Source organism: Mustela nivalis (assembly GCF_964662115.1).
Source record: "Mustela nivalis genome assembly, chromosome: 3".
Lineage (NCBI taxonomy): Eukaryota > Metazoa > Chordata > Mammalia > Carnivora > Mustelidae > Mustela > Mustela nivalis.
The window spans coordinates 104,939,085-104,962,480 of record NC_139022.1 but is presented as its reverse complement, the minus strand read 5'-3'; the positions used below and the strand labels follow the sequence as shown (position 1 = coordinate 104,962,480).

At 45.1% G+C, this 23,396-nt stretch overlaps 1 protein-coding gene across 16 annotated transcripts in view; it reads right to left on the bottom strand.

Annotated features, from left to right (window-relative positions):
* The window catches only part of SIL1 (SIL1 nucleotide exchange factor), a 208,456-nt gene that overhangs the window by 140,619 nt on the left and 44,441 nt on the right, over positions 1-23,396 (bottom strand). For 11 of the 16 annotated variants that reach the window (XM_082725574.1, XM_082725565.1, XM_082725562.1 and 8 more), the window contains 2 exons: positions 13,193-13,285; positions 6,685-6,820 (listed from right to left, as the gene is read on the bottom strand). In XM_082725574.1, the coding sequence (XP_082581700.1) occupies positions 6,685-6,820; positions 13,193-13,267 (211 nt within the window). In that variant the 5' untranslated portion in view covers positions 13,268-13,285. Of the gene's footprint in view, positions 1-6,684; positions 6,821-13,192; positions 13,286-16,621; positions 16,743-19,409; positions 19,560-23,396 lie in introns of those variants that run through there. The other 5 variants (XM_082725575.1, XM_082725566.1, XM_082725576.1 and 2 more) reach the window with 4 other exon arrangements.

Genomic DNA, 23,396 nt, shown 5'->3' with positions numbered 1-23,396 from the left:
AATCAAGTCCTTCTCTCGCATTATCCAAGGTAGAAACCCCACCCTCAGCCTGGCTCAGGAAACTTAGAAAACATCTAAGTGAAGTTTCATCAGTTTCCCTCTACCTCTTTCCCATTGATCTTTGCTGTCTCCTAGCTTCTGCTTCTCATTTCCAAGGTGCATCATATTCAATAGGCCAAGACTTTCCATCTGGCACCTATACAATTTTATCTCATCAATGGTCTCCTCTCTGGGATTTCAAATCTGTCAACACGGATTCCTTTCTCTTCTGCCTTCAAACATTTACAAAGGTCTCTCAACTCAGTTTCAGTGACCCTGCCTCTGGGAAGTCTTCCCTTCAGGGCCCCTCCTCTGTCTTCTTACCTAACTATATTCCTGTCTGGGGGTCCTCCTACACCATAAGCCTAGGCAGGCATTCAATGCCCACCACATTATCTCTAGCATCAAGCATTCCATCTTGATGGAATCAACTATACATCACTATAACATACAACAAATGTAACATAACATAGACAAGTTTTTTGATGTCACTATCACCAAAATTACTGTTTTAGTTCTCTTCTTCCACTTACTCTTAAACACCTCAAACCTAGGAGTTTCTATCACCTTTCTTCATTTCCTCATCTCCCATTCACAACACAGCCCCTGACTGGACTCAACTACACACTAATAGTTTACACTTACTTACATCATTAGTTCTACTGCCTTATTAGCTCTCCTCCTCATCTCTCCTCCCACCCTCTCTCCACCGTCCCCTATCTGACAGATGGGACTCTCCCCACCACCATCTTCCCATTATTCCCTATACATTCCTGTCTCTCCAGCCAGGGAGTTGTACTCTCACTCTGAGGTCTCTGTTCATGTCATCCCTTCCCGTCCACTCATGCTTCCTACCTGTCCTCTTCTCTACCTAGACAAGTATTACCTCCTCTTAAGTTACCAATCAATTCCTACCTCTAATGCTATCACAAAACCAAGAATGGAACAGGTTCTGGAAAAGGACCTCTCATTCCAGCTCCAAGGCAGCCCTTGAGAGATACTCCCAGCCCTGATGAGTCCCAACCTTGGAGATGGCCTGGTCAGTTTAAGCCAGCAGTATGAGGCCAATATGAGAGAAAAAAGGGAAGTCACAGCTACACAGATTGTCTGAGCTAAAGCCAAGCCCTAGGCATGAGGGCTAGGACTTGTTTTGGCAGCTAGTTTTCCATCATCTCTACTCCAGTTTAAGTTTTTCATTTCAGCCAGTTTGGGTATCCTGACTTTTGAGAGCTGAGACTATGCCCTTCTGCTAAGTAGTCTTTATTAAACCTCAGAGAGAACAGGTGGACAGAGGAAGCAGAGAAAGGCAAGGGTAAGAGCCTAGGGTAAGCATTAAGCATACAAATGCTTGTTAGAAAGCGGACGGTCAACAGCTGCTCTCTATTACCACCCAAGTCCACAGATTGCAAACTGGACCCTGGCCTACCCCATCCAGGTAATGAAGGCCAAACCCCGGGCAACAATGCTCTGTGCCAGTGCAGAGCTCAGCCAGCTAGTCTCAAAGTGGCCTCAGCCTTGGCAGTCACTGCTATGGAGTTCACAGGCTTTTCTGTTCTGGCCTCCACCTGTTCCCCCAGGAGGTGTGGGATTTGGCTGCTGAGGAGCAGTGGTCAGCCATTCTGGGAGAACACCACAAATGGAAAATGAGGGCTCACTGAAATGGAGAGATCTAAACTGTATTCATGGAATCTTCTGGGACCTTCATGTATTCCAACCCACCTTCCTTTTCTCCCCAAGGACAAGGTAATTTGGAGCCTCAGAAAATGCTCTTATAGGCCCCAAAAGACCTGGGATCCTGCTATGCCCCAAGCAGTTCTCCTAACAAATTCTTATTACCAAGGTACAAAAGAGATGCTCAGAGCACAGAATGCTTAACAAAGGCTTCATAGGTGGTTGTAGTGATGGAGATGAGCCAGAAGTATAGGTAGGAAAGAACAAATAAAGCTCTCAGGGAATCCCCAGAAGACTCAAAAGGCTTTGAAATGGAGAGGGTGGGGGGAAGGCATTGTGCAGAAAGAAGGAGCACCAGAGAGAAGCTCTGCTGAACATCTTATCCTTTAAAGTTGCTGGAGATAGCAAATTGGGTTCAAGAGAGGAGACAGACTATCCGAAAGCCACACAAAAACCACCCTGTTTCCTCTATCTGGTCCTTGTTACACCTTTCCAGTGCTGCACTTGAGCCAGGAAAAGACGAGCAGAGACCTATTGCTACCTCAGAGACCTCCCTCAGGGCATTACCTTTTGCTGGCAGACAAGTCCCACTGCACCAGTCTGATAAGACACGGGAGTTAACTTATAAACTGCCTTTAACCAATACTCCCATAGTCACCCACAGCTCATGGGCTTAGACGTGTGTGCGCACGCACAGGCCTGTATAGGAAGGGTGGGACAGAAGCAGGTCATACACTTGTGGACCATCCTGGGAACAAGATCACCCATAAGGAGAATCTCTCCACACCAGGGGAAGAAGGGAGGATCACCTGCCTCCCAGCCACACAGCTGGGGAGGTGGCAGAAGGCACAGGGAGCTTTGCTCCTGAGTCCCAACTCAATTCATCCTGTAGGATATTCAAAAAAATCTGGTCTTTATCCTTGGTTCCTGGCATAGAGCTCCTAAAACCTTTGAAATTTACCAAGTGACAGTAAATTCCAGAGTTATTCCAGAGTTTATGCTGATGAGATGACTCTTGAGGGGTAGAGGAAGGAGCGAAGGCAGCTTTAGATAACTTCAGGATGGGGACAGGTCATCAGAAAGAGAAAGTCATGATCAAACAGTTGGAACTTTTAGCTCCATCTGCTGACCTCCAAGAAGAGGAGAGAGGGCTAGAGACTGATTAAGTGATTGGACATCAGTGATTAAACTCAATCATGTATATCAAATTCAACCTCCATAAAAACCCCTGAACAAGCAATTTGAGAGCTTCCAATCTGGTGAACATGCAGAAGTTCTAGGAGGGTGGTGTGCCCAGAAAGGGCTGGGAGGCTCTGCACTTCTCCCTGTATACCATACCTTGCCCTCTGCTTCTCTTCCATTTGGCTGTTCCTGAGTTGGACCTTTTACAATAAGCCAACAAACCCAAGTGTGTTCCTAAGTTCCCTGAGCTAGTTGTTCTAGGAAATTATTGAAACTGAAGAGGGGGTGTGGGAATTTCCAATTTATAGCTGGTCATAAATACGGGGTGATCTGGGACTTGGAACTAGCATCTTAAGTAGATGCGGTGTCACTGAGACCTTTAACTTAGGGATCTGACACTACCTCCAGGAATGCGGTCTTAGAATTGAACTGCTGGACATGCAGGTGGTATCTGAGGACTAAAGAATCACACAGCCCCCTTCCAAGCTGCAAGGGGTCAAAGGCCTCCCAGACAAGTCCACAGAGTCACCTGGATCAGAGTCAAGTGCTCCCTCAGACAGATGTCCAGGGCCTGCAGGAAATCAGACTCCTCTCTTAAATACTTGAAACAGAGTAGTTGGTCTACTATAAATGAGGTTTTTAAAATTCAATTCCCTCCTATTGCTCGTGCAGATCTGAAATGATCTGACCAGATGGCTGGTGTTCTATAATTCTTGGATTGCTCTCATCAGTTGTTGATGATTTGGATTTTTTTTCTTTTCCCTTTTTTTTTAACCCCCTCACACGAATGTGTTCCTGCATAGGCTTTCTGCGTGCTCCCATTAAGTGGGCTCTTTGTGCTGATGCCAATATTTCTGAGGTTCTAACAGCCTCAGAGGTCAATTCAGGTCAATAGGGTACCCCAGGTTTGAGGTTCCCCGAGCCCACATGGGGCCAACAAGCAGCACTGGATGACGGGCAGGACAAGGCTCTTTGCTCAGGCTGCCTTGTCAACCTCCACTTCTCCTTCAGGTCCCAAGAAGAGGGAGGCAACAGAGGTATATATATATTTTTTAATGACAACTATAGCCATTTACTATTTCCTATATGCCAAGTCCTGTGTGAAACATTCTACATATGTTAATCTTGTTTTAGTCTCACATCATCTCTGGGAAGCAGATATTTTCAGATGAGGAAACTAAGGTTCAAAGATTCTCATCAACCTGACCAAGAACACATAGCTCAAAAAGAGAACTTTCATGGGGTTGAAGGCTCAGCAGCATAAAATTTGACTCACCATTCCACTGAGATCTCAACAATACAGAGAGAAGGCCCTAGCCTTCCCATACCCTCCTTTGTGCTCTCAATGAGCACAGGACACTTCCACCAGAACATCCAAAACTCTAGTGCCTTTTTCTGTCACTGTATCCTGAGACTATATGCTACTAGAAGGTAGGAATCATGTCTCATTTGCTACTCAAAAAGACAGCATGGCCCAGTGGTGAGGAGTTCAGGCTTGGGGCCAGACAAAGCTTGTTTTAAACTGTGACTCTACAGTTTAAAACTGGTCATTTGACTAAGTCACTTCTAAGACTCAGTTTTGTCTATAAAAGTGAGGGTAGTTATAGCACTGGCACCATCGATACTCAGTAAATGTGACATATTACCTGTATCTCTGGCTACCAGTATAGTGCCTGGCACAAAGCAGAATCTCACAAATGCCCAAGGAGCAGAGACTTCACCACATTTGGCTATGACTGGCTTTCCGTACACTTAATCTTAGCCAAAAGGCCGAGAAGCGATGACCGGCTTTCTGTAGTAACAATTACACAGGCACAAAGTCCTAGGTCTCAGGGGTCTTCCACCCCAAGACAAATATCTGAATTTCCTGCCCAGAACCCATAGGACCTGCCAGCAAACAGCTTTCCTCTGCTTGCTTGTGAACAGCTGATGCTGAATCCACACTCAAATGCTTGCTGAGCCTCCGTAAGGTGAGACAGATCCCAAAATAAACCAGAAGACAGAGAGAGACAGGAAAATCACTTCCAGGAACAAGCGGCTCACAGTAAGGATGCTGACAGTAATAACAGAGGCGGGTCGATTTCAGGAGGGTGACCTGCAGCTGCTCCAGGGCTGAAAGGCTGGGGCCCAATTCCCACCTGGCCTGGTGGGAAGGCCCATGAAGTCATAGATAGGTCCCGTGGTGTTACAGACCACAGCATGCAGCCTGGAAAGCTACCTTCCTATGAGCCCAGACCATGTATCCCAGGGTGCCCTCCCTGGAGGCCTGAGGACAACAGAGCTGAGGTTCTTCCTTGAGACACCTGAGGGGACAAAAGTTACTGAACTGGGGAAAATACCCATCAACAAAAACTAGCCATTTTCTGAAAAGTCCCCAAAAGATATTCCATCATCCTCCTTGTGCCACATCCCTGACTTTCAGGCAGAAAAAACTGTGCTAACACTTTCTGCTCCCTCATCAAAATCTCTAGGGGGGTGGGCACTTTAGGGGCATAGAAGTCTCTCCACCTCACCATAAGTGTCCTTCCCCATCAAAGACCAGAGAGGACAGGAAGCCTATACACTCATGCACCCTTACTAGCATCCAATTCCACAATCAAATTCAAAGGATAGCACAAATGGAGAATTTACCAATTAAAATCAGAACTGAATGTACTGAGTGATATCTTGATGTCAAGAATCCTCACAACAGGGAGGGCAGGACATTTCCCCAGTGATAGGGGTTTTCCTAAAACCTCCCCCTGGCTCCCACTTCACTTCCTTGGTGCTTCATCACTCTTCAGTGGCATCAGCGACCTGTATGCAAGCCCAGCAGGGGCGCTATCGCTACCAGAAAGTTGGCTGGCACAGTGTACGCTGCCCCTGCCGGCACAGAAGCAATGGGGACAGTGAGGATACAGCGATGAATACTGGTTCAGAGCAGACCAAACCACAGTGGCAGCTGCCAGGGCTGGCCATCCACCTTGCCACAGCACACAGTGCTAAGAGCCCGCTCTGGAGAACAGACCCAAGTGTCCCCATAGGGGGGCTATAGTCAGTAAGGTTGGAACGAGAAGGACAGTGCGAAGGAAAGTGGTTCGAGGCTCCGTAGTCAGTGACCTAGGACACATCAGCTGAATGACACAGGTCAATGAGCCTCAGTGTTTTCACAGGAAAACCCAGGCAATAACAGTTCCTACAGTTGTGAAGTTTGAATGAAATTATGCACACTCAGCACCTAACACAGTACCTGAATATGGTGAACTCTCCACAAATGGTCATTACTTTCTAAGCTATGGGCCCAGGTTCATAAAAGGGCTAGAAAGTTGTTCTTTCTGAGGATGCCCCATTTAGAAACCAGGCCAGGATCAGCCCCTGTTCCTTGGCACAGGTTCTTTTAGCAACAGAACACTCCTGCCCTGCACCGGTGCTCAGTACTCTCCCGTGAACAATATTTCAGCTGCACTGAGCCGAGCAGCAGAGCCTAAAATAGCATTTGCAGAGTGAGGCACATGTCACTGCCTCTCCTGTGTTTCAGAAGCACAAGGAAAGAAAGTTTTCAATCACTTGCTCAGAATGCTCGGCCACCCACCACCTGCCTTCCTTTCATGGCAATAACATGCCACAATCTCTGCTCTGTTGGAAAACAGAGGTCCCTAAGCCCCACAGCAGCAGTCGCCACTTGGAAGGACCACACTGTTCCCCTCCAGTGGGCCACAGAGTGACTGCTCTTCCAAACAGCCTTGTGGGGATGAAGGACATATGCACTTAGAATTCAGAGTGTGTTTCACAGGAAGAGGCTGGGCTTGGTACCTGGCCGAAGGGCCTGCCACTCATGGGTTGGGTGAAACACCTCAAGGACCTCGGAGTCCAGCTCCTCTTCTGCTGTGGTTTCCTTTCTGTCTGCTTCTTTGGTCCTGCTCTTCTCTGGGCTGGTGAGCGCAAACTCCTTCAGAGAAAGGAAAACACAGGGCATGACCCACCATAGCAAAGTACCAGGTAAACAAAGAACATGGCCTGGGTGGTATACCTTTCTCCTCCGTCCTCCTCTCCTCCCCAGCCTTGTCTGGACCCTTCACAAGGTTAGCCTCATAACAAGAATGAGTGAGGTGATACAGTTACATCAACACAGCAGGTGTTATGTGTATATGAGTAGGGAAAAACTCCACAAAGTTCATTACTATCACTTTTCAAATTTTATTTTATTTACTTATTTGACAGAGAATGTGCACAAGCAGGGAGGAGAAGGTGAAATGGGGCTTGATCCCAGGACCCTGGGGTCATGACCTGAGCCAAAAGCAGATGCTTAACCAAATGAGTCACCCAGGTGCCCCAGTTCATTACTATCTCAAGGGGGTTAAGGGAACAACCTAGGGAGAGGGGTCGGCAGAAGACGACAGTAAGAGCTTTTTGCTTTTTATTTGCCCTGTTACTATACTGTGTGACATTTGAAACTCTCACCTAATTGCTCTTACAAATAAAAAAGATGTATTTAAAAGAAGAAATGTTGGGGCGCCTGGGTGGCTCAGTGGGTTAAAGCCTCTGCCTTCAGCTCAGGTCATGATCTCAGGGTCCTGGGATCGAGCCCCACAACAGGCTCTCTGCTCAGTGGGGAGCCTGCTTCCTCCTCTCTCTGCCTGCCTCTCTGCCTACTTGTGATCTGTCAAATAAATAAATAAAATCTTTAAAAATAAATAAATAAGTAAAAAATAAAAGAAGAAATGAACACATGAATGGGAGAATAAGACCTCAAATGGCCACCCCAGACAGAAAAAACCTGCCAGCTGAGGCCCAACTGATACCAACAGGGCCCAACAGGGCCTGGCAATTCTCCGGGGTGCCTACAGGGCATAAATGACCCCTTGGGACATAACAACCCAGGGTGAAAGGACTGCAAATGGGAAGCTGGGAGTCCAGCTGAGGTGAAGGAGGAAGAAGCCAGGCTGAAAACTAATTCCTAAAACCTGTTTCCTTCCACCCCATGGAGAGCATGGAGGATTAATGAGATGATGTCTGTGGAGCACTTTGAGCTCAGGAAACAGAGATGCAAGATAAATACCAAGTATTATTCATTTTGCTTCTTCCAGGCCGTGCATTCTTCCTGTCCCATTTTTAAACCTTTCTTGCATAAAAGCAGTAGGGCCTCAGGAAACTGGAACCAGAGGGTTCCAGAGCTCTGGATAGCAAGGAGGAACCCCCACTAGCACACTGGGAGGTTATTTCAGACTTCACACCTCCAGAGCCTTCCTGTAATAATAGTGAGCATATTTTGTGAATTCCTATGATCCCAAACCTGAGCTAGGACCTTTACACACATCTCATTTTGGTTTCCCAACAAGCCTAACCTTGAATGGGAGGTAGCAATGCATCTCTTCCAAGCAGCACCCCAGCTTCAGATAGGTATCCCCACCTACCCAGCACCTACCCAGAGTCTGACCTTTCAGTAACTGTCAAAGGGCAAGGTGTTTAGTTAATGGTAATGATAATGGAAAGCCCCTCCAAAGACTTTTACATTTTAACAAGAAAAATAGCCATGGAATTCAGATAGCAGGACTTCAGATCTTGTTCAGGACCTATTAGGAAGAGATCTTGGACAAGAAGAAGCCCTCAAATCATGTCACATGTAAAGAGAGGCAAAGACTACAGCACAGTGGTTAAGAACTCAAGCTTCATATCATATACACAGAAGTTCGAATCCTAGTTTCTTGTGATTCCCAGAAATGTACTCAATTTTCTAAACCTGTTTTCACATTTCTAAAGCAAAAGTAATAGCGACGTCTAGCTCATACATGAGACAAGGCACCAACTTGTAAACCACTAGCTCTGGGTACGGGGTAGCCATTAGTCTTAACCACTTGTAAAGACAACCATAGACTACAGGTTGGATGAGTCTGTGCTGTGACTACACAATGACATGACTCAGGTCAAGTTTGGGTTGTGGACACCTGAGTTGCCTGGCCCATCAAACCTCTCGTATCCCTTCAACATGGAGTTGCACAGATCTGAGCTCAAAAGAAAACTAGGAGCAAAAGAGCAGCCATGCTTGTGAGACTAAAATAAAGACAGAATGGCAGGAAACACTGGCCAAAAGCCAGATTTCCTAAGAGCAGGCTTTGTGTCCGTCTCTTTCACCACGGTACCCCCATGCCCAGCACAGTTCTTAATTTACCATCATCCAAGAACAAAGGAATAAAGGAACAACCCTCTCCCACAGGCAGGTACATGTTCTGGATGCCTTGGAGTGAGGCAAGTCCAAAGTAGCCACACCTGCTAGAACCCAGGGAGTAGCCCCACGTTCTAGAACAAAGACTACCTTCTCCACAAAGTACCCGAAGCCTATAAGCCAGGGCCCATCCATGCTGGTCAGCCTCTGCCAAAAGCACCATACACTAGACCATGGGCGTAGGGGAATGTTAATAAAATGTACTCCCAAAGTGTGAGGGTCAAATGCCTTAAGGGGCCAAGGAGGGCCGGGTGTCCAACAATGGGGAGTGCTTGTGCTGTGAAAACTGGAGTTCTCCTGCCTTGACTAAGAACACAGCTGCTACTCAGCTGGTCCACCACTGCCATGAAAAAGAGAAAAACAGAAAAACAGATTTTTATCTCAACTCTTCTTATTTTAGAACACTAAGAGGACCAAACTAAACATCTCTAAGCTATAAACTGCAGTTCTTGCTTTAGTCTATTAGCCAGGTAACTCCTGGCAGGTGTGGCTGTAAACAAGCAACCAAACTCTCATCTCCGGGAGAAGCAGAAAGAGGCAACAGGAATGGTGATGACGAAACATGGCATCAAACTCTAGGCTGGTCCGTGTTCATTCTCTTGACTAGAGGCTGAGAAAGCCTCTTTTTCTAGATTCCTTTTAAGGTTAATAAAGTAAATTCAGGAAGGAGACTGATGAACCACTAAGCCACATGCCCCAAGCCCTAAAGGAGCTAAAAATCCCACCACTGCTCCAAATGTTTTTTGAGCTTCCTCTTAGTGTCACCTCTGAACCAGATTTTAAGACACACACACACACACACACACACACACACACACACACACACACACAAAACCCTGCCATTATTTTACAGTACAAATCCATCTATAGTGCGGGTGATACAAATTGGAGCTCCTCTGATCAGCTCACCCTATTCACCAAATCTAACTCTGAGTGACTTTGGACTGTTTGCCCAAATCACATCTGACAAACACTGAGGATGTCAGTCAGTTCAAAAAGGGCATTCCAGAAAAGGTTTTGAGAAAAAGCAGATCACAGGGATGAGGCTGCCATGGTAACAGCAGCTACCATCCGTAGCTCCAGGCTATAAAGCGCCTTCCACGCGGCACAACTCATCCAAGTTTCATCTGTGAAGCACACACTTTCATTCCCATTTTACAGATGAGGACAGGTATGGGGCCTGTCCAAAAATCACACTGCTGAAAAAAGCAGAGCAGAGATTTAAGTTAGGCCTGCCTGGCTCCAAAGCCCATGCAGGAATTTTGACTCCCTTCAGTGTTTCTGTTCTTAGTCATGTGTCCTAAAGGCTGTGCCCTAAATGCTGAGGGAATTGGCGGGAAGGGCAGTGAAATCACCGTTGCATATCTACCAGCACATCCCCGGCCTCCCAGGGGAAAGCGAAGACTTCCATGGACCAAGTGAAAAACCACAGTCCCCAAGAAAGGACAAGCAAGACTAGTTTCTCTGTGCTCAGGAAGTGTCCTCAACAGGAGAAAAAGACCAAGAGGTGACAGAAGTCAGCCAGCCCTTGGTTAACTTTCAAGTAAACCCCATGTCTGATGCCCTCCCAGTTGGCTTCTTGGGTCTCTGTTCCACGCTGAAACCTCAGCACTCTCTTTTCCCCGCTACCATCACTCCAAATACCAATTTCTTCTCAACTGACTGGCAAGACATTCCAGCTAAGGTGTTAGCTGACAACAGCTTACCATGTCTCACTTCCTTGCACTTATATATGAATAAGAGATTCTTAAAGACCAAAGCCTTCATGATCCAGGAGAATGAATGAATCTCTAATGATAAGTTGACAGACACTGTGACAGAGACAGACTGCCAGGGCAACATTCTTGGACAAGACCCCTATCTGCCAGAGCTCTACATTAAGTCAAAAAAGCAGCCACGTGCTTACTAAAAATAATAGCTGACATTTATTGACCATACTCTGCCAATCCCAATGCTAGGTGCTCTGTATATGTAATCACATATCATCTACACTGAAATCTTAACAGAGGTATCAAGCCTATTTTCTGGATGAGGAAACAAAGCTCAGAAATGGCCCAACTGCCAACATAGGTGGTAAAACGGAACTTCCCAAGGGTCTCTGCTCCTTCCACTGGTTCCACTACCTTCCACATCACTCACTACCTTCTTGAAGTCCAGGATACCACACAATCACACTACTTCAGCATCCACACTGCTCCTAAGCTGTGGCATCCCAGAGAGGTAGAATGATAGAAGCCAGGAGAAGTGGTTGGTTCCACACCATACCCTGATACACACAAACAACCCTTCCTGGGTGGCCATTAACCCGCACAAATGCCCTTGGGGAGAACAATTCCAGGCACCAGGAGCTCTTGCCTGGACTCCGGGCTCTGAAGAAAGCATCATAACCACCCCTTCCTCCTCCACCACCCATTTTCACTGTTGTGATGGCTGGCTGCAGAATTTGGATTTTAAATGCCAACAGGGCAGCAATTTTTATGATATGAGAGAAAAGATGCTTCAACTCCTACTTGTGCTTAGCACATGATGAAAGATTATGACAAATGGATACAGCTTAGGAACAGACATAAGGATAAAAGTAGCTTCTGTTGATGAAAGTCAGTATTAACATTTTTCTGAGACTAGACTCAATAGAGCTAATATAAATGGGCCAGAATAATTATGGCTCTGAAAGCTCATCTATTTGGTTGGACTATTATCCAAAAGGGACTTACTAACACAGTCCTTAAGCAAATCCATCAGCACATTTTTGTTAATTGTGCATCTGCTAAAGCTCACGAGGGGAACCACTGGATCCTCATGAGTGGCAGGTTGGGGTGGGGGGTTGGGGGGAAGTGGGACACAGCCTGGATCCCTTGAGACACTTGTGTGCTTTTCTGGCCAAGGCTATGACAAGGACAGCCCCTAACTCATGCTGTGACCAGTGCCACCCTCAGGGCCCAAAGGGATCTCATCCTCATTATCCTTGAGGAAAAGGCAAAAAAAAAAAAGGCAGCAGTAAGATCTTAGGTAACATTAAAAGCTCAAAAGAATTCGTGACTCCTAACTGCACTATCTCTTCTGCTCCACGAAGTAGGGAGAAAGGCAGAGAGAAAACAAATGACTTTAGAGAGAAGGTGGAAGCTTGCCATGAGCCAGAGGTGAAACTCAGCTGAGCTGGATTGTTATTAAATTCATCACAATTGTCATTTGCACTTCAAGGCCCTCCTGCTCCAAAGCCTGCAGCACTTACCCAACATTTAGTAGGAGCCCCTGGGGTTGGGGAAGGTGGCCAGGGGAGGGCAAAACTGTCAGAAAGCTGACAGACAAGGCTTCTCAGGGGAGAGGAAAGAGGGGGCACTGGGAGCTGACAAGGGCAGCCTGTTCCTAGGGCCAGCCAGCGAAACAGGGCCAGAAGCCCTGGCATGCTGCAGCCAGGCCAAGTTCAGAGGCTTCTCAGTCACTCTACTCCTGCCTGTAGCATGACAGAAACCCTGAGCAGTCAGGTCTAGGTTAATGAAGAGAGGCCTAGAAAGAATAGGGAGAAAAGGACAGAAGGATAGAGAAAGAGAAACAGAGACAGACAGAGAAAGCACAAGGAAGACAGGAGTAGAGGAAGAAGCAGAGTCTTACTTGGTGCTCACCACACAAGCAACCAGCTCTCTTGGGGAAAATCCTGACCTTCCCAATTCTGCCACAAACTGGTTGAATGATCCTAGCCAAGTTACTTAATGTCTCTGAGTCTTGGGATCCTTCTCAAAATGAAGGATCTACTTCATAGTTGTCTACTTCATAGGGTAGTTAAGGGGGTTAAGTAAGAATACACATAAAGAACTTAATAAACTGTTTGATACATGATAAACTCATCATCATTATCGATATTATTATTGTATCACCATCATCATCATATTTTCTCCAAAGGAAACTATGCTATGAGCTTTAATAGAGGCCAGAGGAGTAAGGTCGGGGGTTGAGGAGAGAAGTACACATACTCCTTGACCCAGTGCTGCCCACATTCTTACAAGAAAAGTAAGCTCACTCTACTCCCACAGAAGCCTTTGTGGCATGGAGGTTTTCCTGGACCTTATAGGATTCTTCTGTTTATGCTAAGATATTTACCGGGTTCTGATGACTGAGGCAGAAGGTGAAACAGGAAGCCATCAGCAGCCCAAGCAGCATTCCCAGAAGAGCCATCCTGGAAGGGGGCAGGCCCTGGGGAATATAAAAAAACAAACAAACAAACAGAAGGTCAACAGGAAGCTGGTGCCTAGTCCCCCAGTAATGTGATTCCCAAGATGTCACTTGTTCAAAGGATAACATACATTTTCTGCATAGAGTTATCAAAGGTCTTCTACCACAGGATAAGATCTAAAGGAAGCCTCCATCTCCCATAACGAGTTCAGCCACTCATAGGCAGACATGCCTTAGTTGGAAGCATAGAGCCAAGCAGGACTCTTACAGGAGATACAAAGGTATGGTTCCTTCCTTCCTCATTATCAACTTGTTGTCAGGTTGTAGAGGGTAGTAGTGGCTATGACAGTGAGAGAAAGAAACTAACCGATTTATTTGTGTGTGAACACACCTGGGCCCAAATTCTCCTAAGCCTTCATAATCATTCACTTCTAAACCATGCTCACTGTTATACCTGAAGAAAGATGCCATCAGTATCCCATCAACCAGCAATTCAATATTCCCAAGCCACAAAGCCTTACACATCGCTTTTCAAATGGCCAAACAATTTGGGGAGGCCAAGGGAAGGCCTGAAGCCCACGCTCTAGTAGCTATGAAAATTAAAACAAAAGGATAAAAGGGTATCTCATATTCATGATTAGAGACTTAATATTGTTAAGATAACAATATTACCCAAAGCAATATGCAGATTCAATGCAATCTCTATCAAAATACCAAAGTGGTTACAGAATAGAGAAATCCATCCTAAGATGGATTACATATGAGAGTCCATACATATGGACTCTCAAGGGACCCAGAACAACCAAAAAGGTCTTGGGAAAAAAAAGAATAAATTTGGAAGACACATATTTCCTGATTTCAAAACTTACTACAAAGCTACAGTTATCGCAACAGTATGGTACAACCAATAAGGACAGAACATAAAGACCAATGGAATAGAACTGAGGACCCAGAAATAATCATGTATGGTCAACTTATTTTCAATAAGGGTGCCAATACCACTCCATGGGGAAAAAAGAGTCTCTTCAACAAACAGTTCTGAGACAAGTAAATAGCCACAGACAAAAGATGGGATGGATTCTTTCCTTACACCACATACAAAACTTAACTCAAAATGGATCAAAGACTAAATTTAAGAGCTTAACTTTTAGAAGAAAACATATAGAAAATCTTCTTAACCTTAGATTTGGCAGTAATTTCTAGAAAAGGACACCCAAACCAAAGGTGATTTAAAAAATAGTAAATTGAACACCGCAATATTTAAAAACTTTTATGCCTCAAAAGACATTATCAAGACTCCCTGATATGAGGAAGTTGAGAGGCAAAGTGGGCGGGGGGGGGGGGCTTGAGGGGTAGGGAAGGAAAAAATGAAACAAGATGGGATTGGGAGGGAGACAAACCATAAGAGACTCTTAATCTCATAAAACAGACTGAGGGTTGGGGAGGATGTAGGGAGACGGGGTTGAGTAATGGACACTGGGGAAGGTATGTGCTATGGTGAGTGCTATGAAGTGTGTAAACTGGGTGATTCGCAGACCTGTACCCCTGGGGCTAATAATACATTATATGTTAATAAAAAATTAAAATTTTTTTAAAAATACAAATAAATAAATGATATAAAATGTGTAAACATTAAAAAAAAAGACATTATCAAGAGAGTAAAAAGACAGCCAAGAAAAGGGGAGAAAATACTTGCAAATCATCTGATAGGGTTTACTAACCAGAATATATCAACAAGTCCTACAATTCAACAACAACAACAACAACAAAAACAACCAAGCAACCCAAATTAAAAATAGCCAAAAGATTTGAAAAGACATTTCTCTAAAGAAGATATACAAATGCCAATAGAGACATGAAAATATTTTCAACATAATTAATCATTAAGGAAATGCAAACCAAAACCACATATTTACTAATTCACATCCACTATGGTGGCTGTATTTTTTTTTTTTTTTTAAGATTTTATTTATTTGACACAGAGAGAGATCACAAGCAGGCAGAGAGGCAGGCAGAGAGAGAGAGGGGGAAGCAGGCTCTCCACTGAGCAGAGAGCCTGATGTGGGGCTCTATCCCAAGGCCCTGAGATCATGACTTGAGCCGAAGGCAGAGGCCCAACCCATTGAGCCACCCAGGTGCCCTGTATTTTTTTTTTAAAAAGGGAAAATAACCTATATTAACAAGGATGCAGACAAACTGGAACCCTTATACACTGCTGGTGGGAATGTAAAATGCTGTGGGACAAAGTTTGGTGGTCCCTCAAAAAGTAAAACACAGAATTACCTTATGATCCAGTAATTCCACCCCGAGGTATTTATTCCACCCAACAGATCTGAAAACAGTGACTCGGATACTTCTAAGCGAATGTTCATAGCAGCATTATTCACAATAGCCCAAAGGTGGAAACAACCCCAATATCCATCAACAGATGGAGTTTTTAAAATATTGTATATACACACTTATGGAATATTATTTGGTCATAAGAAGAATGAAATTCTGATACATGCCTCAACATGAATCAAACTTGAAAAAAATTATATGCCAAGTGAAGTAAGTTAGACACAAAAGAAAAGATATTGTTATGAATCTACTTAAATGAATTCTCTTCAACACGCAAATTCAGAGAGACAGAAAGTAGATTACGGGTTACCAGGGGAGTTACTGCTTAATGGGTTTCTCAGTGAAACAATTTTGGTCAGTATACTAGAGTGGCAGTCAAGAGAACTTAATCCAAATTGCTGAATCACTATATATACTATATACCCAAAGCTAATATTACTGTATATTCTCTAACTGGAATTTAAATAAAACATGGAAAAAAATGAAGAGAAACCCATGTACTTTAAAAAAAAAATTGGCACATGATCTAGGAAAGAAGGGCAAAAAGAAAAAAATAAAACAAGCTAAGATTTTTTAAGAAGCCTTAGAAAAAGTCAGAACATGTCAGCATTAGTCCAGACCCTTATAAAAGGTTTGCATGTTGGTCATTCAGCCCTAATACACCTTATTAGGCTGTTTACTCAACAGAGGCGTAACTGTGTTCATTATAGGGGAACATCTCTGAAGAGGATGTTTTTCTCCTTTTCTCCTTGCTATTCCTGCCATACTCTACATTCCACCTCAGGAAAGTGGTCCTATAACAGGATTGCAGTGGGACCCAAAGCCCTGTCTGAACCCATTCTCAGCAGTTATTACCCCTTGCTCAGCCCACACCTTCTCAGCCACCGACGGAAACTTTCCTTAAGGACATCTGGAGCCGTAAAGGAAAACAGCCCTGCTGGACTGGCACTGTGCTAAAAAAGCATAGCCAAATGGAAAAGCAAAGGCTTGGGCACTAAAAATAGCTGCTACACTCACCCAGCAGCAAAAGCCTGTGCTTTCTGCCAGCTTCTCCCCTCTTTTTTGGTCGACAAAATGGAACGGCGGAGTGCCACATGAGCTTTCCCCAGCAACCTGGTTCCCTGGGGCACCAATCACACTGAAAGACAGGGAGTGAGTTCACAACACAGCATTAGGTTCTGGACAGGTACCTGACCGTGCCTGGGTTGGGGGAGATCTCGGGGTGGGGGGCAGCCTGGGTGAGGATGAACAAGCAGCAGAGGCTTCCACATCAGGACTGAAAAGGCTGGAAAGGCCCAGGGAGAAGGGTCCTGAGAACACACAATGTTCCCTAGAGATTCCTCTATGCCCCATACCTTTCTTAATCCACAGGCTTGCCTGTGGGGAAAAGGAGAATAAAAAACGGGAATGGGGTGCATTACTGGGAAATATGCCATAAGAGAAAACAAAGACTATCCCCAAAGCCACAGATCTCCCTCCCTGCATGAAGAGTAGTGTTCATCTGTACATGAATGGATACACACACAGTTAAACACTCCCTTCTCACAGCCAGGGATAAATACTGGAATTGATGTTGGGGGAAAAGATGAAGAGGAAGAGATAAATGAGAATGAATTAGTCAAGGGCAAAGAAGACAAATGAGCAGCAGGAAGAAATACAGAAGAGACTGAGGCAAAAGAGGTTGGGGGCAGCTGATACACACACTGCAGCTTCCCTACCTCCTGGAGTCGGGGGAGGGGGCGTGGGGGGGGCAGCAAGAGAAAGGGCAGCTCCAATAGGGCTCCCAGCCGCCTCCGTCTCCTGCACACATACTAACGCCCTCAGATGCATTTTATGCCAATACTAAGGATGAGCAATTGATTTGCAAATAGATCTTTCATCTCCCCCCGCCAATAATTCCACAAGGACTGCACACCTGACCTATTTATTGCCTCCATATATTTCTCCATGAAACACAGGGAGAGAGAGAACATGTTGCAGGGAGGAGGTGCCAGGAGACAGAGCTAGGAGAAGTGAGGCTAGGAGAAAGGAATGAGACAGCTTCCCAGGCTTTGCAGGGATACCCTAAGAGCAAGTGCAACACAGAGGCATGGGGTATGGTGTCCTGCATGCTGCTGAGGCCTGGCCTGTAGCCATGTCAACCTGGGCTTGGGCCTTATTCAAGTAGCAGCAGGTAGAGAACATGGAGGCACAGTTTTCTCTGGGCTTTATGCTCAGAGTGCAGAGGGGTGGGGCATGGGTGGAAAGAAGGAAAGAGAAAGTGGCACACAGCTATGTTTTACCAGGACAGCTCACAACATGACCAGGGACTTAGGCAGCAACAGCAGCAGCAAGAGAACACCTCAGTACACTGATGTAAATAAAGCCAAAGGCATGGCGCCCCTTTGAGGCATAGTAGGCACACCTGGCCTGCAGTTAGTGCCCTTTCCAAACCTTCCCAAAACCCACTAACCCTGTATTTCCCTGATCACCTATCCCTGTACATACTGTAAAACAAATCTTCCCATCATCCTTGGCTCTCACTGGACCACAGAGGAACATCTTTACATTTACGATCTTCTGATTTAAACCACCACCACTCGATCTGGGAAAGGAAACACATTTCAATGTTCTACCAATAACTCTTTCCTTAGGTATCCTTGGGCTTTGGGATAAAAAAGATAATTAGGACTTGAAATGCCCATTTTTTTCCCTATCAAAACTGGCCATCTGTAGGCTGCAACTCTACTTTAATAGAGGTTGGATGCTCTCAGCAATCTGTATTTTCAGCTGACTGTACTGTACAGCTTACGGAAGCAGATGCTTGGGGCACGGGTGGGAGGAGGCCTTTGGACTCACCAGCCCTTGCCTCTCTTGGTGCCTCATGTCCTTTATTCCATTCAGACAGAACTGAGGGAAAGGACTAGGCACTGGATAAAAAGAAAATAAAAATTTTATTAGCACCATGCTCTAACCAGCTGAGCTAACCGGACACCTAAAGAAAATAAAAGTTTAAAAAAAACAACCATTATCCCACAACTTTTATCTTCTCCAAAAGCAAGAAAACAAAAGAATGTGATGAGGATGGCAAAGAGCCAAAAGAGGAAGGTGAAGTGCGACTGCTGGATCTCTGAAAGCGTCTTACATGGCTGGTTGGCCCCACGGACAGTGGCTGCTCTCATCTCAGGGCTAGAGCACAAGAACAGGAAAAGGTAAAAAATGTCCTGGGCAGGGGCGCCTGGGTGGCTCAGTGGATTAAGCCGCTGCCTTCGGCTCAGGTCATGATCTCAGGGTCCTGGGATCGAGCCCCGCATCGGGCTCTCTGCTCAGCAGGGAGCCTGCTTCCCCCTCTGTCTCTGCCTGCCTCTCTGCCTACTTGTGATCTCTCTCTCTGTCAAATAAAATCTTCAAAAAAAAATGTCCCGGGCAGACAGAACCACCTCAGCAAGCTACCTGGGAGAACTCTGAACCCCATCTCAGAAAAGCTCATAGTCTTAACCTACAGTGTATATCCATGTATTTGTTTCCCCAAATCTAGAAGAGAAAGGACTAGAATTCCCACTTCCATCTTAAAAGAAGGAACCTGAAGGAAAGAGAGAAAAACACTGGATAGAAAGTATAATACCTGAATTTAAAGGCAGAATGGCCTAAGGCCAGTTCTTAGCTCTGTCAATTCCTAGCTGTGTGATCTTGAACACAACTATACTATGCCTCAGTTTCTTAATCTCTAAAATGGGCATAATAAGAGCTCCCATTTCAAACAGTGTTATAGAGGATTAAATAAATATATGGAAAGTGCTTAATAAAGCATCTGGTACCTACTTACCATTAGAGTAGGGATGATGACTAGCTCTTGGACCTACACATCAGGGCCAGGCCAGGCGCCCTGGAACCACTCTCCAGAACTCTGCCTTCTGCAGGACCTACAGCTGACCCTATACCTCAAACTTCAGGACCAAAGCCTTTTTTGGGTATCTACTCCCAGAAGGTGAAAGAAACAGATGTTATAGGACAACCCCCCCCCTCCCCACCACCCTCTGAAAATGGAGAGATGAAAGCCAGTTTTCTGAGTCCCTAAGCAGACCCATAGCTCTCAGTACTCTTCCCAGCATACAAGTGTCCAGAGAGCCAGGCCACCTTCACATAGAACTGCTGGCTGCAGGAACAGCTGTGAAAAACCTTCTGCTTTCCAGACTAAAGGTTAGAGGATGAGCTCTTCCTACAAACACACATTTATTACTATTTATGGGCTGCACAAACTCATATATACACACACACACACACACACACACACACATACACACACAGTCACTCACCTCTACACAAACAGAAACTTGCTGCCTAATTTGAGCAAATATGAAGCTGAGGAAACAAAGCAAAAAGGACACTGAAAGGACAGCCCTGACAAGAGAAAACAATGTGCAAAAGCTTAGGAAAAGAAATGGGTTTTTAAAGAAAAATTTAAAGGACAGGAGAAGTAAGTCTGGAACAGTCAAGCAAACAGTCTCTTTCCCCCTAAGACATAAACTAAATAGAAAGTCAGGAGGTAAACAGCAATTAAATCCAAAGAGCCTTTGGACAGCAAAAGAAAAGTGGCTTCCAATCCCAGGCCAGCCCAGGTAACTGGCTGGGAGGCTGGACAGGGAATATCCTTAACCACCAACCCTTTGCGTAAATGGGGAAAATATCTGTCCCCAATATTGAAGTCATACCTAGGGCCAAGCAAACAGAGATTGCTCTCAAAAGACCCAAGGTACCCAAGGAAAAAAGTGATTGGAGGAGGCTATTGGAGGAAGGAGGTTCACAAGAGACCTAATAAGCTTCTGCCTCAACAGAATGCTACAAAGCCAAAATCCATTCATGCAGCCTTCAAAAAAGAACCCAGGAGAGCCCTTTCCAGTAGCAATGTAAGGACAGGGACTGGCCCCACCAGAGAGTACATGGAACCAAGAAGGACTCCAGAAGCCCAGCAGGAACTAGAGCAACATGGAATAGGATGAAATAGGACGAAAGCATTCCTGACCCCATCTCAATACTCTGTACTCCCAAAAGCTGAGGAACATGACCAATCCCATTCCTATTCCAGTAGGGGAGAAAACAGATCTTCAAGAGGGTAGCTAAGCATATTAGCAAAAAACTGCAATCTCACAGACAAAAGACTGTGACATCAGCTGAAAGAAATCAACTGACAAACAAAAAAGAGAGCAAACCCAAAAGGGACAAAGCAAAGAGAAGCCGAGCCTAACCCTCTCCAGACCTATGCTACTCAACCAGAGCCTTCAATAAATCTGAATGCTAGAAGGGAATTTAAGATTCAATCTTCATTAGATCTGCTGAAGACCTAGAAGACATAGCAGGCACTCACTACATGAAGAATAACCAGGGGACAGTTGGGTGGCTCAGTTGGTTAAGTGTCTGCCTTCTGCTCAGGTCATAATCCCAGGATCTTGGGATCCAGTCCCACATCAGGCTCCTTGCTCTTCATGAAGCCTGCTTCTCCCTCTGCCTGCCATTCCCCCTCCTTGTGTGCATGCTCTCCCTCTCTGACAAAAACAGTCTTTTTAAAAAAAGGATAACCAGGGTTCAATACCTTTAGGCCTGAAGCTTGTCAGTAGATCCAGGAAAGCTCTGCTCTGGCAACTTCACACCTACCAAAGACAAAGAGGTACAGAAGGCCAGGACAGGGTCAGAACTTCATGCCACAACCACAGAGATAATAAGCAAAACAACAAGAATAGAGTCCCTGTCTTAGAGAGAAACCCAGAGGGATAGGAACAATGAGCAAGAATAATCTTCACATGATGGCTGGAGTTTAAGAAGAAAGCAAAGCAAGCAACATTATCAAACAAGGAACAAAAACAATAGTGCAGAATCAAACAGATCAACAGAGGAAAGAACCCTGAGAAATTCAAGTTATAGGCAACAATGTCAAGAGATCAGAATGAGGATATAAAAGACCACTGGATTTGGCAATGAGGCAGCCAGAGGGCCCTGCAAAAGAGGGCACACGTGAGAAGAAATAGAGGCACATAAGTAGAATCCTCTGAAAGCTCGAGTGAGTAAACTTAAGTTTGGAGATTTGGGGCCACTTCTGTAAATCCAATTTTTTCAATATTATCACTCAAGTCTTAATGATAACAGAGAAAAAATCGACTCCAATGGTCAGATCCTACAGATGGATCCTCTAATGCCATAGAAAGGTTCTTACGGTGGTGTAGAACTACCTTCTCTAACATACAAATTCTCAGGATAATGACAGGGACAGTCACACCGGCAAAAGAAGGGGGCAGGGAAGCAAACCATCAAGAACAAACTCCCATTAGACACAACTCCACCTTCTCTTAGCTCTCGGCCATGCCTCAGACTGCTCAGAAGCTTTAGTCCTGGTATTTTGTAATATGGGATGGAGAGAAATACCTCAATGACACCAAATCCCCTAGGATTCAAACGCACTATCTGGGCTGCCCACAGGGAAATAAATTCTGTCTCATAGTAATCAGTCAGTGTTTATAAAGCACTTGCTATGTTCCAAGCAAAGTTCTAAGCTCATTCACTCTTCTCAACAACTCTCTGATAGGGTTCTAATATGTTTCTCAGTCTGCCCATGAAGGGACTAAAATTCAGAAAGGTTAAATAATTTGCCCAAGATCATGAAGCCAGAGAGTAGTAAGGAATCAAAGCCAGTTGGCCCAGAACCCATCCTCTTTCCACAGGCCACACTGCCTTTCCAGTGGCCTATGAATCAGCAACAGAAATTGGACTCATATTACTTATTCTACAACAGTGTGAATACAAAGGCACACATTTTGTGTTAGGAGAAAAAATTTTAAATGAGCTTATTGGGGCCCTCTTGTGGAAAGACCCACCTCTACCATGTCCAAGCTTCTCTCTTTCTCTCTCTCTCTCTCTCTCTCTCTCTCACACACACACACACACACACACACACACAGTATGTTTTGATTGGTGAATGCCCTTGGCACAGAGCAACCAACATATGAGGCACAGACATTCAAGAGGAAGAACATCCTTAACTCATGTTGCAACCAGATCACTGGCACTCTGTGTGGTTTGACCTCTTAAACTCCCATTATGTAGGGTTCCCAACACAGAACAGGAAGGACAAATATTGTTGCTCTCCAACCCCACACGCTCCCTTCATGTATACCCGACTGTCTGCCAAGAACTCGGCTCAAGAACTCGGAAATGAGATGGCTCATTTCCATCTACTCTGTGATCATGACATCCCCATTCTGCATGTAGGGAACACTGAGGACAGAATCACTTCTTCACAGCAGAAGAAAATGGAGCCCAAAAAGGTGACCGTCATTTGCCTAAGCACACCAGTAAGTGACCAGGTGAGTTAGAGAAATATCCCAGACCAGCTAATTATACTTCCCCTAGGCCCTAGATGACAAACTCCCAGCAAAGAGTGGGCAAGAAGACCTACTCCTTATACTTGCTTCCTAACCCTGCTTGAGGTCCTAAGAGTGATGGGCCTGTGTCTGATAAAAGCAAGGGGTACTAGAAGCTCTACTCTACCCCATCTCCACTCTGATGTAATGAAAAGAATGTGGGCTCTGGATTCTGACTCAGGTATCTTGGACTTGTCGCAGGACTTTGAACTAGCTGCTTAACCTCTCCAGGTTTCAAATCCATCTACTAAAGGACTTGATAGTAACCACTTTACTTTGTAGAATGGCTGTCAGTATTAAGTGAGATGTTATGAAGAAGCATAGAGTACAGTGCCTGACACTAAGTTAGGGCTCAAGAAGCTTGTAGCTCTCATTAACAACTATTCTGAGAGAAAATTCCA